This window comes from Eleginops maclovinus, chromosome 20, assembly GCF_036324505.1.
Source record: "Eleginops maclovinus isolate JMC-PN-2008 ecotype Puerto Natales chromosome 20, JC_Emac_rtc_rv5, whole genome shotgun sequence".
NCBI lineage: Eukaryota > Metazoa > Chordata > Actinopteri > Perciformes > Eleginopidae > Eleginops > Eleginops maclovinus.
In genome coordinates this window covers 4383280-4401953 of record NC_086368.1, presented here as the reverse complement: position 1 = coordinate 4401953, position 18674 = coordinate 4383280, and the positions used below count along the sequence as shown (strand labels likewise).

At 40.7% G+C, this 18674-nt stretch overlaps 2 protein-coding genes across 4 annotated transcripts; one reads left to right on the top strand and one right to left on the bottom strand.

The window, feature by feature from the left end:
• Positions 1–224: 224 nt before the first annotated feature.
• LOC134883146 (beta-2-microglobulin-like) lies at positions 225–8212 on the bottom strand. 3 transcript variants are annotated; one of them, XM_063911352.1, is made up of 3 exons: positions 8126–8212; positions 1117–2048; positions 225–545 (listed from the first exon to the last, which is right to left on the bottom strand). In XM_063911352.1, the coding sequence occupies exons 2-3, from the start codon at positions 1397–1399 to the stop codon at positions 427–429; spliced, it is 402 nt and encodes a 133-aa protein (XP_063767422.1). In that variant the 5' UTR covers positions 1400–2048; positions 8126–8212; the 3' UTR covers positions 225–426. The 3 variants fall into 3 exon arrangements, with proteins under 3 accessions (XP_063767422.1, XP_063767421.1, XP_063767423.1); XM_063911351.1 differs by lacking the exon at positions 8126–8212 and adding an exon at positions 7919–8051; XM_063911353.1 differs by lacking the exon at positions 8126–8212 and adding an exon at positions 3399–3409.
• LOC134882299 (putative nuclease HARBI1) lies at positions 4046–5920 on the top strand. The gene is made up of 4 exons (XM_063909928.1): positions 4046–4887; positions 4972–5087; positions 5283–5394; positions 5493–5920. The coding sequence occupies exons 1-4, from the start codon at positions 4458–4460 to the stop codon at positions 5867–5869; spliced, it is 1035 nt and encodes a 344-aa protein (XP_063765998.1). The 5' UTR covers positions 4046–4457; the 3' UTR covers positions 5870–5920.
• Positions 8213–18674: the final 10462 nt, after the last annotated feature.

Below are 18674 nucleotides of genomic sequence, written 5' to 3'. Positions count from 1 at the left end.
TTGGGAGCAAGACATTTCCACTTCAGTAGCACTTACATACACCAAACTTTCCAGTGTTATTCCTATCAATATTCTGAAGGTTTTTACAGAAGGATTTGTATATCATTCATAGCCTGAATTATATAACATTTTATACCTAGAAACATTGCGAAAAATGTATATTTTACAGCTATTGACAGTATTTTCTGATTTATGTAGATATCCAAAATCCCTTCTGTAAAAACTTTAGATTCAAATTTGACAACAAAACGTGGTCTCACCTTAAGATCATAAAAGAAAAATAATCTCTGTAACGTTTACAGTAACTATCATTCATTCATGGTAAATACATAGTAGAACAAACAAATGGTCAAATAAAACATAAAAAAAAGTGGTTAGTTTAATGCTGCTTGAGCTGCTCTGAGTGAAATCTCAAAAGTAAAGGCTTTAATTTGGCTGCTTGGTGAAAAAGAAAGCCCCGGACCCGATTCCCATCAGGCACAAAACCAGACTGGCTCCAAAGAATCCAGCAGCAGGACACACGCTGTACTGACTCTCCTTCAGCTCTGTGGAGGGAACCAAAAAAAAACGTTTTTAAGGCACAAATGTATAGGGACAAGCTTTAGTCCAAAACAGGGTTGAGTGTATAATAACTACATGTACCCTCTCTTAAGTCCTAAAAACTGCTTCCCAGGTTTTGTTCTCCAAGTTAACTCTCAGCCATACAGTGAATTTCACAAAATGTGTTTCTTTTCTATTCGAATATGCTTGGTGAGGTGTTTACTGAAGACCTCTCTTCAAAACATCAGTCAGTTGTATTATAGATATACCAAATTTGCTACAGGTTTTTTTATTAGACTTTATTTTATTTTATTTCACACAATTGTGTTGAGTAAAATATATATTTATGAATATAGGAAATAGAATATACCCTTAATGGTCCCACATAGGGAAATTTTACATTCTGCATTTGACCCATCCTGGTGTTACAGTAGGAGCAGTGGGGTGTCATTATGTATGCAGATGCAGAGGATGATGTGTGATAGACGTTTTGGTTTTATACTGTAAATTTAACTGAACTCCCCCTTTATAATAAAAATGTAATCATCATTTTTTTGACACAGCCCTCGGTCTTACCCCAGCTCGTGGAGAGAGGCTGGGGTGAGGCCTGGTGCTGCACCGAACAAGAGTAAACGTCTTCGTCTCCAGGAGTGAAACTCAGCGTTGAAATCCTGTGGAACGTCCCGTCACTATTGTGACGGTACCGCAGGTTCGATACCCGCTCCATCAGCTCCACCCCGTTCTTAGTCCAGGTGAAGTTGATGGACGGGGGGTAGAAGTGATTGGCCAAACAGAAGAGAGAGTTCCCCACACCAGCCTCCTCCTCGTACCGTGTGTAGATGAGAGGTTTGGAGCTCATCTGGTCAATGAAGTGAAGAAGTGAAAGAGGACTTCTTTTGATTCCCCAAATGATCACAGGAATTAGTTATAGGATAACGCCATTATGTTATCAGGATACAAAAAAGTATTCCCTTACAGTGACATTAAAGAGACGTAATCAGATTACTGTTATGTTAAAAAAAAATGGGGAATACTAACAGGATAACAATGGCAATTACAATAAAGATCAATTTAATATATAATAGGTAGGCTTACTACCTGAATTTTCTTATTGGTTTTCATTTTGGCTGCTACTTCTTTATTTTAAATATATATATTTTAAATGCAGTAGGTGGTTAACCTATTTGATTCATTAAACAAAACATATGTAATTCATTGCATTTAACCAATAACACATTTTAAAACTCTACCTTGCTGTAAGGGAGCACCAGGATCTGCTATTCTAGCTTGACCTAAAACACTGTGACAGTGAGCGATGCTAGATTTGGCGTATTCATAAGCCATTTTCTCAAAGTATTTCACGGACTGAGGCATGTGAGGGATCACGAACACTGCCTCCTCCTTGTTAAAATCGGCGTACATCGCCACGTTGTCATCAAAATGGGCATCCACTCGCACATCGCCGGACTCAAGGCAGCCGTAGATGAAGTGGAATTCATGGGAGGGTGCTGAAAGCAGGAGAGGAAATCAGAAGACGGAGTTTAAGACACTGCCAGGTGATTGTCATACTGTAGATAACTGTTATTGAAACAAACAGCCTCTTAGGAGGACAAACATTTTGGGTACGCTATACAAAATCAATGATTCATACCAATTACATGGCTTAGTTGAATACTCGATTCTGATTGGTTTGGACATTCCTGAGGTCTGCTATTTTTCGCTAACAGACCGTTGCTAAGGAGATCAGAAGGTTGCTGAGGAAACGTACTGATCGAGGGACTACATATGTCATGTCAATCAGAAGTGTGGTCAATTTAACGTCAGCTGTGAACAACAATTCACAATAATTAGTTTTCTCCATCAGAAGACACAATGGAATACTTTATGAATATTCATTTTTATATTTGTGGAGAGCACCAAACTTTGGATTCATGATGGCTAAACTGTCCCCAGTAAACAAAAGAAAAAGAGAGGATAGAGGTTAAAACACAGACGAGCCGGAGGTCACAGAAATCTCCAGAAAAAGACAGACGGGAAGCAAACACTAACAGGAACACGGTATGGGCTCTGCAGTGTTTAAAGACTGGTTCATGGAACAGATAATGTGAACAGACTTGGACAGTTACAGAAAACCTTGATCACTGCTGCCTGTTTATTTAGTAAATGATGACTGCCACTGCTGTACATTGTTCCATATTTAATGTCCAATTTCAAGTGCAAGACACAGTATGTTTGTAGGCACAACATTTATCCTTATTTGCTTTCAGGTTGTGGGATAGGTTAAGTTGAAAACTTAAATTTCACATTTTGATTCACTCTACCAGCACATTGCTTCAAGCTGCATCGGTTCCCTATTGGCAGGTCAAAACGAAGAAAGCACAATAACAACTATTTAGCTTAGCTTAGCTTAGCAACTGGAAGAGTCGGGAAGCAGTTAACGTGGTAATATACAAAGTATTTAAAAATATATCCCTCTCAGTAACACACTTTGTGTTAGATTTTAGCTTTTAATACATGCATGACCCCCTGAAGATAATAACTTCCCTGAGCATAAAAGGCAAATACTGTAACTACCAGTACAATTAAAACTCCTTTTATCTTGCTTCCCTTTTTGTACTTATTTGAGATAAACATATTAAGTAGTGAGCTTTAGAAGTCTCTTTTCTTTATTGGCAAAGCCATGCTAGCTGTTTCCCTGCCTTGAAAGGGGAAAAGCTAAATTAAGCTAAGCTAACTGTAGCTTGTAAAAGAAAGTGTTGTATACTAACATTGAACCTTCGGTTTAAACTTTCCACAAATTGTTTTGTAACTGCTGCTTGTATTATTTTATTTTTTACCGTAGTAATTTAACACAATACCAGATTTCTAGTGAAGTGGTGCTCCTGAATGCAGCTCAAGGCCTGACTCCTCCCTCAACCACTCCCCTCATTAGAGCAGGATATAAAAGGCACCTGGTGGGCCCTTTGTTCTACCCTTTGGCTCTGCTGTCATGGTTGGTGGTACAGGAAGGCTGCATAACTAATTATATGCATACATTGGTCTCAGTGTCTGCTAGCATGTGTTGCTCACTTGCTGTTTCCTTGCAGTTTGTCTTGCTTTCCATTTTCCTCCTGAGCAGTGTGGCCAAACCTCTTCCTGTGGTGACTATAGGCAGCACCTGAAATGTTTGTATGCCACATGGCAAGCCATTTTTAACCTTCATTTAACCATTGCTTTTAGGTTCACTTGCTGTTTTTCTTGTATTTTGTTTAGGCTTGTTTTGGTTTATATTGTTTTGTTTATGTTTTAGGTTTGATTGCTTACTTTTAGTTTAGTTTAGCTCGTTTTGCATTTGTCTTCGTTCTAGTTTCTGCTTGTTTTATATAATACTATTTTCCTTTAGTTTTGTCGTCTTCCCGTCTGGCTTTATATTGTGTCCCTATTATTTTTGTTATCATTTAACAAACTGGTATCCTTTTTGTTTAACCTTGGGCCTGTACTACGAAGCTGGTTTTCTGGCTTACCGGGGTAACTTCGAGAGTAACTTGGTCACGTGCAGCGTATGTTGCTGGTTAACCCATACTACGAAAGTTGGATATGTTAAAACCGAGGTATGCTGCCATGGCAATATACGTAGGATCCCAAAACTGGTCTTCCCAGTTTTAGTTCTTGGTTAACCCTAGCAGCCTGTACTACGAAGCTGGTTTTCTGGCTTACCGGGGTAACTTCGAGAGTAACTTGGTCACGTGCAGCGTATGTTGCTGGTTAACCCATACTACGAAAGTTGGATATGTTAAAACCGAGGTATGCTGCCATGGCAATATACGTAGGATCCCAAAACTGGTCTTCCCAGTTTTAGTTCTTGGTTAACCCTAGGTTTCCGATTAACCACACCCTATTTAGACACCACTCCTCCACCGACATGTCCCCTAAAGACAATGCCAGCATACCTGGACGATCCGTACGATATAGGCGCGCAGATTGTGAGGGGCTCTCTTCGGAGGGCGAGGGTATTTAGAGACCGCCAGAATCCGCTGGCGTACCCGGACGATGTTCTCCATGAAAGATATAGATTCTCAGCTGAGGGAATTCGTTACCTATGCCAGCTGCTCGAGGCGGACGTCTCTAATGTAACCCGCCGAAGTCAGGCCCTCACAATCGAGCAAATGTTATGTCTTTCATTGCGCTATTTCGCCAGCGGACAATATATGTATTCCATCGGTGATGCTGAAAACCTGAGTAAGAACACTGTATGCCGGGTGATACGGAAGGTGGTACTTGCTCTCACTAAACTGGTGGATGCATTTGTTGTATTCCCTGGCCATTTGCCTGCACGTCAGATAAAAGAAGGGTTCTATGCAATCGCTGGTAATATGCCACTAATCTAAAAATAGGTAATTTGCACATTTCATAATTGTGACTGGCAACTGATTTGACTAACAAAATATCTAGGTTTCCCAAGAGTAATTGGAGCCATTGATTGTACGCACATTCCTATCAGTGCACCCCTGGGAGAGCATGAGCGGGATTTTGTGAATAGAAAGTCCAAACACACCATCAATGTCCAGGTAATACACAAGACTAACAGATTAACAGTAGGCGTACATTGTACAGTCCACGATTCATTGGAATAGGTAATGTCAACCTGTGAATTCCTGTTGTCATGTAGAATGATTTCCTGTCCTCTGCATGGGGTGGTGTCATTTACATGCGCAACAGCATGCCTCACCTGTTATGTTCCTTACCTGTGCACATATTCTTAGATGACATGCGATCACCACTATATGATCACAAGCCTGGATGCAAGGTGGCCAGGGTCAGTCCATGACTCCCGTATATTCAGAGAATCATCACTGTCTGACAGATTCCACCAAGGTAAAAGTCCTATATCGATTTACCTGAAGTAATATGCTTTAATAGTGAACATGAAATCAGTGTGACAGTTGTTTAATTTTTCCTCCATTTCATCTAAGGGCAATTTGATGGAATCCTGCTGGGGGACCGTGGCTACGCATGCATGAAGTTCCTCATCACACCATTTCCTGATCCACAAACAAGGCAACAGAGATCATTTAATCATGCACACAGTGTCACTAGGGCCAGGATCGAAATGACATTTGGCATATTGAAGGCCCGATTCGCCTGCCTGAAGGTCCTTCGGGTCAAGCCAGACAGGGCCTGCCAAACCATAGCAGCATGTGTGGTTCTTCAGAATGTCGCCACAATAAGGAAGGAAAGAGTGCCCCCTCATGATCCTCCCCCACCCCCTGATATTACTGATCCAATCACCCTGGATCATCCAACAGGCCGTGCTGTCAGGGATGCCATTACCAACCAGTTTTTCCAATGAATTGTACACACCACAAATTAAATGCACAAAAATAAAGACATGTCACACCAATCTCTGATATTATTCATTTATTAGATGACTCTCTTTCCTGCAAGAAGAAAAGGTGACGAAAAGCCAGATCAATGACACACATATAGGGTGTGGGTAGCCTATATATTAATGGAGTGATAAGACAATACCTTCTTCTCATGTTCCAGCTTTTCAATTTGTAATTCCAGCTTTCTGATCTCCAGCCTCTTCTTTGTGCGGTCTAGCTCCAGCACTTTCTTGTATAAACTGCGGACATTGTCCACTGTGGCCTACACAACCCCCACCCCATGTTGTACACATTAGCCTAGTATGCATTATATTCAGTAATTAAACAAGGAAGGAGAAACTGTACTTTGTCTGACTGTGAGGTCCCTGGGAGGGAGGCTTCAGGAGGGGAAAGCTCCTCCAAGTCCTCCTAACACACACACACACACACTGCATTAATGACACAGGTCACTTGATTCAGACAGTACTGACAAATGATGCTCACCCTCCTAGGACATTAATGTGGCATATAGTAGCAGTAAAGTGTTTTAACCTGCATGTGTGTGTCGGAGGGGGCGTCATCATCGTCATCATCATCATCATCATCCTGAAAAGATTCAGAATTTTACGCTGCACCCATACTTTAGGGGTGACATAGCCTAATTTACATGTCATGGATGTTATCCATTTGAATTACCTGTGTCAGAGGATGAATGCATCCTGGTGGCTGCAGGGTTGTGATGTTTCCACCCTCGACTGCATGCAACAGAAGACACATGTTACTGATGATTCAGGGGAAGAAAGCCAAAATACTCTAACATGAAGAACGATGAATGCCATACATTACCTTGCACATAGAGGGTGGACATTTCAGCTGCCCCAGGGTTAGACTGTACCCCTGCCACCCCATCCATCATCACCCTGCCACTGTTGTTGGCTAGGGCCAACTCTTCAGCAAGAGTAAAGGAGTCTGGTGCCCTCCCTCCTCCTGTGCGCCTTATTTCTACCTTCTTCTTGTTGGCTGTTAAAGACAGACACATTTAGCTCTCTCTGACAAGACACACACACACACACACACACACACACACACACACACACACACACACACACACACACACACACACACACACACACACACACACACACACACACACACACACACACACACACACACACACACACACACACACACACACACACACACACATTCTTACTTACCATTCTGAATGATGTTTTTGTACTTCATCTTCACCTGCTGCCAGGTCCGTTTGGCGCTGCTGGTACCTCTGGAAGTATTTAAGGGACATACACAGAATTAGTGAAGGGGACTAAACATTCAGTTGTCCTGCTTCATTTGTGGTTGCACATACGATACAGTAACGTTCCGACTGTTATTGTACATCGTCCTGACATACTGTATTCAGGTTGGGATTATTTTAACGGACATATAGAAGTAAAGAAATAGGCCTACTTACGAATTTACGCGGTCTGTAATTTGCTGCCAACACCCCAGTCGCGCCTTGTTTGCTGCCGCGGTGTTGGATTTAGCAGCCAGGGTCGGTTTATACTCTTCATAACTCCTCATTATGATCTCGCATTCCTCTTCTGTGAAATAGGGAGAGCCCGCCATGATCGAGAGTGTTTTTTTGCGCTGGTACCACCCCTTTTATGTGAACGCGCAGTAACTCTGGTTGAGTGAACACAGGTTCAGCTGATCAACTTCATAATCAGCGTCGTAGTACCGTTTAAGACCAATCAAGATGTCCAGGTTTAGTCAACCCCGGGTTACCGCGGAAACCCTGAGTTAGTTCTAAGTAGGTTGAACTCCGTTCGTAGTACAGGCCCCTGGTCTTCAGTTATTTGTTTTGAGCTTTTAGTAAAGCTGAGTGCCGGTCGTCGTTGGTGGGAAAATTACAAAAGTAATGGTAAATCAAAATAACGAAGGGAAATCAGACGTTGCGTTTGAATTGTGGTTCAACAGAATCATTTAAAAAAACAAAATAATGAAACTGGCCTGGACAAAAATGATCTTACCCTTTAGTTAATATTTTGTTGCACAACCTTCTGAGTCAATCACTGAAATCAAGCGATTTTCTAACTCTCAATGAGAGTTCTGCTCCTGTCGACGGGTATTTTGGCCTACTCCTCGTTCACAAACTGCTCCAGCTGTCTCAGGTTTGAAGGGTTGGCTACAGTCCCATGGAACTTAAACTTCTGAATAATATGTGCAACTGTAGTCACCTGAACTAGTGATGTTACTTTCGTCGAGGCTTCGGAGCGTGTGTTGAGTTTTTTGTGAAGCGCGTATCGAGGCCAATACCACGTGACTGCTTCAGATGGTGCTTCATATCGGCTGAACCATGCACTGACCCTTTACAGTTTTATAAGTTATTATAACACTCATATTCCCCCTCCTGTACCTGGCCCCAGTGCGCCGATGGGATTAGGAGGACACAAAGCCTCACTTAAACCTCTCTGAGGATTGTTTGTTTCACTTCTTGATGTACTGTGTCGGGCTGGGTGTGTGTGCAGTTACGGAGCTGAAGCGAACTACATAGACGCAACACATAACTAAGTTTGATTTCCTAACCTGCTTATCTTTCCCGGTTTTGAATAAAAGTTTTGCACCAAATGACACATCCCCACTGAAGCCCTCTACAGTCGGGATACGACGAGTGAGAATTAGAAATGCAGGAACGTGTCGATTGACAGAGAATCAACAAAGTAAATTAACTGGAATTTAAAGAGTTTTCAGAGTATTTCAAAATGTAGGCTTTGGCTCAGCTGGAAAGTAGCTGACTATCAATGCAGGGTTGCAGGATCAACGACCGGATAATACATATTTATTTTGTTTATAAAAGCGTAAGTTTAATGTCATAATGTAGTTAATAAATGTATACTTTGATGTTGTTTACCTTTTCTGAGGCTATAACATGGATACGTTTACAAATATTATTTAGGAATAAAAATCCCTCTTTGCAATGTTTACCAGCGTCCTTAGGGTTTTCAATCAAATCCATTCAACTGCAATATATACTATATTGATACGAATTGATTACATGGAAATATGATTTATGTTAATTTTTAAGGGTTATTGTTAAAGCTTCCCTCATTGGGAACTCTGTATAAAGGGATCACACTGTGGGGGGGTTCATATCTGCCTGTTTTACGAACTTTGACCAACAGGGGGGTTGTGTGCAAATGAAGCCTCATGAGATGAACCCTTTTTGCAAACCAATTGGCTGGAAAGCTTTAATGCAGGGGTGGCCAACCTGCGGCTCTCGAGCCGCATGCGGCTCTTTGCCCAGTCTCATGCGGTTTTAATTGTGTGGGTTTTTTTTTTTTTTGCGCATATGTATCCAAGTTCAAAAAGGGTTAACAACACACAAGTTCCAGGCCAATTGTTACACAGAGTTTTCGACACGAAGTGCTTTAGCCAATCAGAATGCACATCCTGCAGTACAGGAGGCGGGTTCTGCTGAACTCGCGATGTGACAGTGAAGGGAGAGATCTGCTTCTGAACGGCGAAAATAAAACTCAGATAAAACCGTAATAACTCAATACAAAGTTGTCAAATCAAAACGGTAACACTTTGCAGTTGTAGATGTGTGTTAGAGGGCCTGATCACGGAAAACTGGCCACCGACACAGAAGGACTCCCGGGTTGCTGAATCGCGATTACGAAATAAATAAGAGAGAAAGTGCATCTCATTCAGCAGAGCTTCTGCCAGTCACAGGGTAAAAGTTCAGATAGTTATCATACGAGGATAATTAACTAAAATACACTTAATTTATTTTTAAATAACTGTCATGAAGCAGTATTTGAACCAACCTTAGTCATAGGTTTGTTTTAAATACAATATTGTAAGCCAGATTTGTAAAGGATTGCTCAAGGCAATGAATGCCAACTTAGTTCAAAGAAGCAACATGCAGTAATATAAAAGTAGTTTTCACATGATGAAGTGAGAGTGTGTGTGAGGCAGTGCACACACTCTTAATGGCTGAAAATAACTGGCCTCTGGTCTTAATACTTTCTGTCAATATCATGGTGTGTGACATTTACAAGAAATCTGGCTGAGCAGAGGTATGTGTGTCTGTCTGTGTGACAGAGTGTGTCTCTATTGGAGTGTGTGTCTTTGAGTGTATGTGTCTGTGTGTCAATTATTGTACATTTTTAGATTGTCATTTTAGATTTCATGTGTGAGAGATAGAGAGGGGCACAGAGGAATAGAGTGAGAGAGCACACCAGTGTAGCTATACCTATTTTAGGTGAACTTCAGCCCACCTAAAAAAAAATAAATCCCACCCAAATGAACATTTTGAAATTGAAAAGAAAAATGTATATATATTTTTTTTATGTCTCACATTAGTGTTGAGAGTTGTGCCCCCTCCCCTTACCAAGACCACACAGTTCTATTGTGTAGCCTCTTAATGTTGCTCTCAAAGTGCACCAGAAGCATGCAATTCACTTTAAAGTGTTTTTAAAAATCTGCCCGAGGAAGTATGCCCCCGACCCCCCTAGAGGATGTGAAGTCCACCCCACTCAAACTTCAAAACTAGCTATGCCCCTGGAGCACACAGAAAGGGTGAAAGCAATAGAGAAACGGCACGAGAGAAGTGGGGGGACATGCATCCACGATGTGTGTATGATGTGGCTCTTTGCAGTAACACAGTCAAATAATTGTCTCTTCGTCTCTGACTGGTTGGCCACCCCTGCTTTAATGCTTCATAAGGGTTCATCTCGCCATCACTAACAGGAACATCAAGCTGCTGGGAAATGGTCTTATAGCCTTTACCTTTAACATGCTTGTCTATAATGTTCTTTTTAATATCCTGAGACAACTCTCTCCTTAGCTTTCTGTGCTCCATGTTCAGCGTCACCATGATACTAAACAGCACAGTGATTACTGTTCACCCTTTAAATAGACAGACTGATAATTACAAGTCTGAAGACACCTGTGATGGTAATTACAGGACACACCTTAGTTTAACATGACCCTGGGGTCAAATTATTTTCAGTCTTTTCTAGGGGTACCATCATTTTTGTCCAGGCCAGTTTCATCATTTTGTTTTTTTAAATGATTCTGTTGAACCACAGTTCAAAAGCAATGTCTAATTTTCATTGGTTATTTTTCAATATATTTTTATTTATTATTACTTTTGTCAGTTTCAAGTTATTTCAGTGACCATTGTGGGGCTTTCTTTCTTTAACGGAAGGGTATACAATTGTGTCCAAGTCTGAATGTGTATGCAGTTTATATTATTGTTAAAATCTCCATTATACATTTGTTAAAAAAGATTAAAGAACATTGTGTGGTTTCAGATTAATGTGACACTTCCCACAGACATTAGTCTAATACATAATGGTGTCATATAAGTGCATGTAAAGGGACCTTCATTTGACTTTTTACCCACTATGATCAGTAATCAAGTAGAACTTTATTTGTCCCAGAGGGGAATTTGGTTGTTCCTCAGTTAAAACAGTCAAAAGACAAAATAAAAAATGCACAGTTATGCTGTTGATTACCATACATATTTTTCTCCACCTTTTTTAATATGAGTTTAGGCCTAATTCTGAGGACTGCAGGCATTTCATGTTTGTTTTTGTACCAGTATTGTCATGGCAAAGACTTTTTGGGAAAAACTGGGGAAAAAAGATAAAGGATTGCAATTAAAAATAAAATATAATCCATGTCAGCCTCCATTGTCTTTCATTGAAAGGGAAAATGTCAACGTCTGTGCCGTGTTACAAAGGCAGACTGCATTATCTATGTAGATAAAGAAGCAGAATGATGTAAATTCACCGCGAAACCACAAGGGGGCAGTGTGCACCTTTGACCTCTTTCATATACTGACGGAAACACACACCTGGAGTTAAAGAAGTTCAAAGTTATCAAAGAATAGACAGACACTGCAGAGTTAAGTCAGTGGAGTTAGTGGTTACGTTAGGGTTATGGTTCAGGAGTGAGCGAAAGGGATTTTATTGGAGAGAAGTTAAATAAAGTTGGTTTGGACAAAATGTCAATATTTGTTAGGAAAGGTTCCTAACGGAATGAAATAACCGAAAGTATTTAAGTGGCAGCCATGATAAGAGCTTTTTGAACTCTTTAGACTATATAAAACTTCCTTTATTATCGTCTGGAGTTTAGGAAACAATGGTCCACCCTCTGAAAGGAAAGGATTGAATGCCCTCTCAATACCTTGCAACGCAGTAATACATTTACAATAATCAAATAAACATTTAAACTTTATTTTTTTATTTTTTTATTGAAGATTGGTCATTAGAATCAAAAACGTGTTTACCAATTACCCACCCCATGTTACAGTGGACAGCAAAACTGTATCAAACCCTAATTTCCCCATCTTTCTTCCAAGATATAAACTGGATTTAGTTATGACCTTTGAAATGGAGTCTTTGAAAATTTGTTAAATTATTATTGTAAAAAATCAGCATTATTTTGTAATGAATTTACCAAAAGCCAGTTATAGCTTTAAATTACCACTATATATAACAGTGGTTTGCCGTATTTAAAAAAATGAAAATATAATCCTGAAGGTCACCAAGCGCTCCGGTCTCAGTCTGTGTGTGTCACTTTTTAGTTTCCTTTGTTTTACGTTGTGTTTTGAGCTTCTTGCAGCGGCTAGTATATGCTGCACTTTTATTAAATGCTGCATGTTTTGACCAGTTGGTGAAGAAGTTTCATTATTTATGTTTTTGAAACTGCAGCACCTTTCTCCTTGTTGAAGGGTTCTGGGCCGTTGCAGTCAATTAGCACCTGTCGGCCACCGTACATCTGATGTGCATTTACCTTAACATTCATTGATTTTCTTCAATATGTTCTAAAAGGTTAATTATCTATTAATGTATCATGCATAGCCTTTATCTATGTTCGTAAATATCTAGAAACAGACCGGAGCTGTAATTGTGGACACACACACACACACACACACACACACACACACACACACACACACACACACACACACACACACTCACACTCACACTCACACTCACACTCAACCCGTCTAGAAGGAACCCGAATAATACATTTATGTCATATTGTCAAAATATGCAAAGATAAATGTGATCAAAAGTTCTCACTCTAGCACTCTAGTAAGTACACAGACACACACACACACACACACACACACACACACACACACACACACACACACACACACACACACACACACACACACACACACACACACACACATTTAACCTGTCTAGACAGCAAATCTAATGAATGTATTTCATATTGTGGAGATGCAGTTTCTCAAAGTGTGTGTGCTTCTCAAACCCTTTCCTCTTCCTTACTCCTCTTTTCTACCCTCCCTCCTTTTCTCTCTCACGCTCTCCCCTCCTTCTGCTTTATGTCTCAGACAGCTTTTTCTCTCGAGCTCTGGGAGGCAAATAATTTTATCACCTCTGTTCTTCCTCTCCTCTGTCTCATTTCCTTTCTTTGTCTCCTTTTTTCTCTGCTCCCGCCATCTCTCTCCTCTCAGGTGTGATCTGTGTGGGGAGTTTCTGTCTAGACAACCGATTATACCGAATAATGAGAGAGGGAGGGGGGTAGATGGAGCATGAAGCAGCAGAGAGGGCGGAGGATGTAAAGAGAGGTGTAGTGTCAGACAGAAAGAGGGGGGGGGGGGGGTGTAAAGGGGAGAAAGGATGGAGGAAATGCAATGAGCAAAATAAGTGATGAGAAACATGACACGAGATATTATAGAAGGAAGGAAAATGGATTAGAATAGAAGAAGGGGATGATAAGAAAAGAAAGAAACTACAGAGGGGAAAAAAGCGGCCGAGGAGGACAGACAAAAAGATGGATTTAAGTGAAAATGTGAAAATAAAAAAAGGAGAAAGTAGAAAAAACAGGGGAAGGGAGGTGGAAAGAAAGAATGGAAAGGAAAAATCAGCTTAATTAATGAACCAGCATGTCACACACACACACACACACACACACACACACACACACACACACACACACACACACAACCACCGAGTCAGAAAAGAGACGCAGTCTGAGCTGCTGTGTTAGGAAACCCTATCGGTCACACAGGCTTTACTGCCAATATGTGTGTGTGTGTGTGTGTGTGTGTGTGTGTGTGTGTGTGTGTGTGTGTGTGTGTGTGTCTTAGCTTGGTTATGAGTGATCAACGAGTCCCCAAACCTGCCCAGACACAAACACACACGGCACACCACACACACTGTAATAGGCTTATCCCGTGCTGCAGTATCAGCCTTTAAACTGTGACTTTTTTCTTTGCTATTCATGACAGAATATTTTATTTTTGCCAAAACAATATTGACTTCTAAAGAGACCTTCCTACGCTTACGTGTGTTTGTGTGTGTGAGTATGTGTGTGTGAGTGTGTGTGTGTGTGTGTGTGGGGAGGGGGGGAGGTGTAGTGTGTCTTTTCATACTACAAAAAAAGAGAGATGTGGCAGTTAGACGACAGGCGATACTTTTATTTTGAAAGGCAAGCAGTGAGTCAGCAGTAAAGTTAGATGCTGTTAGACAGAGAGACAGCAGCAGGCAGAACATGAAAGTAGCAGAGTAAGAAAGACAGATGGTCTGGCAGTGAGACGCCTAACTGTACACTCAATCACTTGAAGAGAGACAGGCAGGTCTAAAAGTCCTTTATTAAGATGGACAAGCACACAGCAAGACAGCCAGGTAGACAGGCACTTATACTGCATAATCAGAGAGACAGACACACTGAACAGAAAGACAGGCTCTTGTTTATTTCTCTCAGGTTTAAAGCAAGAGTTTAGCACTCTGTGAGGAATAGTAGCCTCCCATTCGTTTCTAATGAAGCCACAGTTGCATTTGTTTCCAAATCATTTTAACAATGTGTTTTTAGCTTGTTTTAGTTTTGGCTTTTTCATTGTGTTGGTATTTTCTTCTTGTGGTAGCTGTGAAGCTCAAAGCACAAAACAATTTAAGAAAATAACAGTACACCATCATGAAAGTGGGGATTCAAGTTCAAGCACGCACCCCCTTCTTACATTTGTTATAAAGAAAGATAAAGAGTTCCAGACCAGGAACTTTAAATGAGTCCTTTTCGGCCATCCACAGTTTACAACTTATCACAATCTGACTTTAAAGTAAGAAGAGTTTTAAAAAAGGACCTATTATTCTAATGTTCAGGTTGATATATTTGTATTTTATTCCTCTACTGTGACATGTCTCCACGCTTTAATGTTCAAAAAGCTCTTTATTTTTCTCATACTGCCTGTGCTGCAGCACTTCTTTTCACCCTCTGTCTGAAACGAGAGCCCAGTCTGCTCTGATTAGTTAGCTGGCTGGCACTGTTGTGATTGGTCAACTGCTTAGCGATATCCCGACCGTTAGCCTATCACGTACAATGTGATGGAGTGCTAGAAGCGTGAGTGTTACACAAAGATGATGATTTTAACCTTTGCAGACCATTTACATGCACACAAAAATATAGGACACACTACAGGAAAGGGAAAAACCCCCAAAAGCGTAATAGGGCCTCTTTAAGCTCTCTGTGTCTATGCTATTTATCATGTTTAAAAACAAGGGAAACTCTATTCATGTGGGGCATGTCTTCCAGCAGTGACTGTCTCTCTTTCACGGAAGGTGTTATACTCCATCTGCAAATAGAGACTGCAATAACAACCTCTGATGTGTTCGGAGATACTCATTGCACCAACTAGTTATTTTCAAAGTCATATTTATAGTATCTTCAGAGCTTGAAGTGGGGGAAAGAAAGTGCCAGTAATCCCTTATTTACATGTTAGCATGTGTATCAGTAAATCATTGTTACATTGAATAACAAGCAAAAAAGATATCTATAAGTAGAGATGAAGCGCCTCATAACTTAAATCAGAGTGTAGCGTGTACAGCAGGGATGAAAAGCGTAGTATCTACTAGAGTTTAGTACTCAAGTTAAAGTAAGCGTATTTAAAATACATGTTCGAAAAGTTGACTTGTTAAAAAATGTACATAAAGAAAAGTTAAAAGAATTACAAAATACTTCAGGTTGTGATCAGGTGCTGATCTGGAAGTAGAACTATGCGCATGTATTTAACTTAGATCTGTTCCTTTTGAGAAGGCCTGACGCCTACAACTATATTTAACAGTACACTAAGCATTACGCTACATTAATAAAAATAACCTTTCACTTAAACAGCAGCATAAAAACACATCATGGCAAACACAGGTGTGAACAATATAAGCCCAATTGTAGCGGCAGCCACAGTTTATGCCACAAACAGTCTAAGCAATAAACACACAACGGTATTAGGCTAGAGCAAAAAAGGTGTTGCAGTTTTTTAAATTGACGACAAGGCAGCTGGCACATAACGCAACCTTGTAACACAAGTCTGATGTGACTCTCATGAAACCGACTATAGCAGAGGATGGAGTTGAGGTCATTCAGGTGCACTAATGTGAGCACCTGAGCGCGAACGAAATATGCGTGCAGCTTTGAGTACCAGCTGGGAAGCAGTGCTCCCAGGGTCTAGCAGTTTTTTCCTTTTAATAGCGAAAGGATCAACATAATTTGAGATAACTGAGTAGAGCAGCCTGTGAGAAGTGCCGGTATGCATATAAAAGTCACGTTACGCCAAAGAGTAAAATGTGAAAGTGCAGGCATCACTTCCAGCACTGGGTACCTTTTTAATATTTTCATTGTAATCTTACGATTCGATATTGATGTACTTGACTTGGCTTTACTCTACATGTTTTCTCTTATTAAGTTTATTGCATAAATCAAACAAAAGAAACTGGATTCTGTCCTTCTGATGTTCAAAATTAACTCGACAGACAGACTCACACAGAAAGACACAGACAGACAGACAGACAGACAGACAGACAGACAGACGGACGGACGGACGGACGGACGGACGGACGGACGGACGGACGGACGGACGGACGGACGGACGGACGGACGGACGGACGGACGGACGGACGGACAGACAGACAGACAGACAGACAGACAGACAGACAGACAGACAGACAGACAGACAGACAGACAGACAGACAGACAGACAGACTGCTAGTCTGCACTTTCAAGGGATAAACAGTAAGACAAGAAATTGAGAAGCTTCAAACCTGTCACACTGTAATCCGATTAGTCTAATCATACAATGACATCTATTACACACACACACACACACACACACACACACACACACACACACACACACACACACACACACACACACACACACACACACACACACTCAGAAATTAGTCATTTTCTGAAGTAACCTACCAGACTGTCAGATTTTATGTAGGTGGTCCCAGCAAATTAAGAGTGTGTCTGTGCTTCTGCAACCCTGACTACCTCTTTTCACCCTGTGAATACCTCTGCTGTGACCTCCTACATGAAATTAATTTGCAATCCTGACTGAATTGTCACATTTTATTTAAAGACATGGATAGCAACACGTGATTTCCTCCGTGGTGGAATGACACAGTTTGATTTTAACAGGCATGCTGTGTGTGAATTTTTGTCCACTTTATTAAAAGTCTTTGGAATAGTAGTTTCTCTCTTTCCCCCTGTGGCTTGTTTCATTCTCCTAACTGTGTGAATGATGTGCATTAGACTTGATTTATGTTTCCCAGTTGTGCAAGATTTTTGTTTATTGTCACTGAGGGGGGATAAAAAGTGTTGTATGTTGTGCCGATTGTAAAAACCACCGAGACAAAACATGTACATTTGGCTTTATAATGTAAAAAATGACTTGACTAGTACATAACAAACATGAAGCCGTTTACTGCTAACATCTTGGCTTTAAGTGTTTTTGGAGTGGGATTCAGTCTGATCAGGCTCCAAACTGAACGACTCTTCCACTTTTAATTGAGATATACGTTTGATTTTTCATCATCATGAAGCCTTTATTTAATTTTTTCTACATTTATATGTATTTAGCTATTTTTTACAAGTTAGATTATTTACAAAAACAACAGTTTTTATCACGTTTCTTTTTTTTGTTGTTTTTTTCCGTTATTTTCTTACTTTTTAGACAGAAAAGCATATAACTTGTATCAACAAATAAATACATTCTGATTCTGATTGGACATCTTAACCTCAATCTCAAAATGTTAATGCTTTAGTATTGAGTTCATTGGAAACAACACAATGGCACGTTTACTCACATGCAACCTGAAGAAACAGGCTTCAGAGAGTCAGGAAGTTGGAATGTAAACATGCAACGTGGACATATTAAAATGATAAGTTTGAGTTTTCTTTTGTTCGCCTGAATCCTCTCCAGTCTCCCCTTCCCTCATCCTCTCTTTGTTTACAACACAATCTCTTCTCGACGGAGGACATTTGTAATAGTCTACTGCGTCTAGCCTCAAACAGAAGCGGGGGAGTCAGAGGGAGAGGGAGGTAAAGGTGGGGTGGGGGGGGGGAGAGAGGGTGAGATAATGAGATAGAAAAGGGATGAGAGGGAGAGAGATGGATTTGTTATTCTTGCAGGGTGTTGCACAGACACAGACGCAGACAGACATTACCTCACACAGCTGCTGCAGAGAGAGGGTGACAGAGTGTGTGTGTGTGTGTGTGTGTGTGTGTGTGTGTGTGTGTGTGTGTGTGTGTGTGTGTGTGTGTGTGTGTGTGTGTGTGTGTCTGCGCAGCCAGGCGTAAACCTGTTTATACAACCTAAAGCACAGATTTTTAGGCAAATGTCAAGCTTTCATCAGATAGTTTTCTCAGAAACTCCTCTTCAACCATGTTTTATATAAGCAGCTTTCACTTTACAATGAAAAACTAAAGTCAACGATTCCGTTTTTTCAGTGACCAGAGTTG

Coding starts and splice junctions, on each gene's coding strand:
- LOC134883146 (XM_063911352.1), bottom strand. CDS start 1,399: ATGAGCTCCAAACCTCTCATCTACACACGGTACGAGGAGGAGGCTGGT. Junction 546..1,116: donor GCCTCTCTCCACGAGCTGGG/GTAAGACCGAGG, acceptor TTCCCTCCACAG/AGCTGAAGGAGAGTCAGTAC.
- LOC134882299 (XM_063909928.1), top strand. CDS start 4,458: ATGCCAGCATACCTGGACGATCCGTACGATATAGGCGCGCAGATTGTG. Junction 4,888..4,971: donor AGGGTTCTATGCAATCGCTG/GTAATATGCCAC, acceptor CAAAATATCTAG/GTTTCCCAAGAGTAATTGGA. Junction 5,088..5,282: donor AACACACCATCAATGTCCAG/GTAATACACAAG, acceptor ACATATTCTTAG/ATGACATGCGATCACCACTA.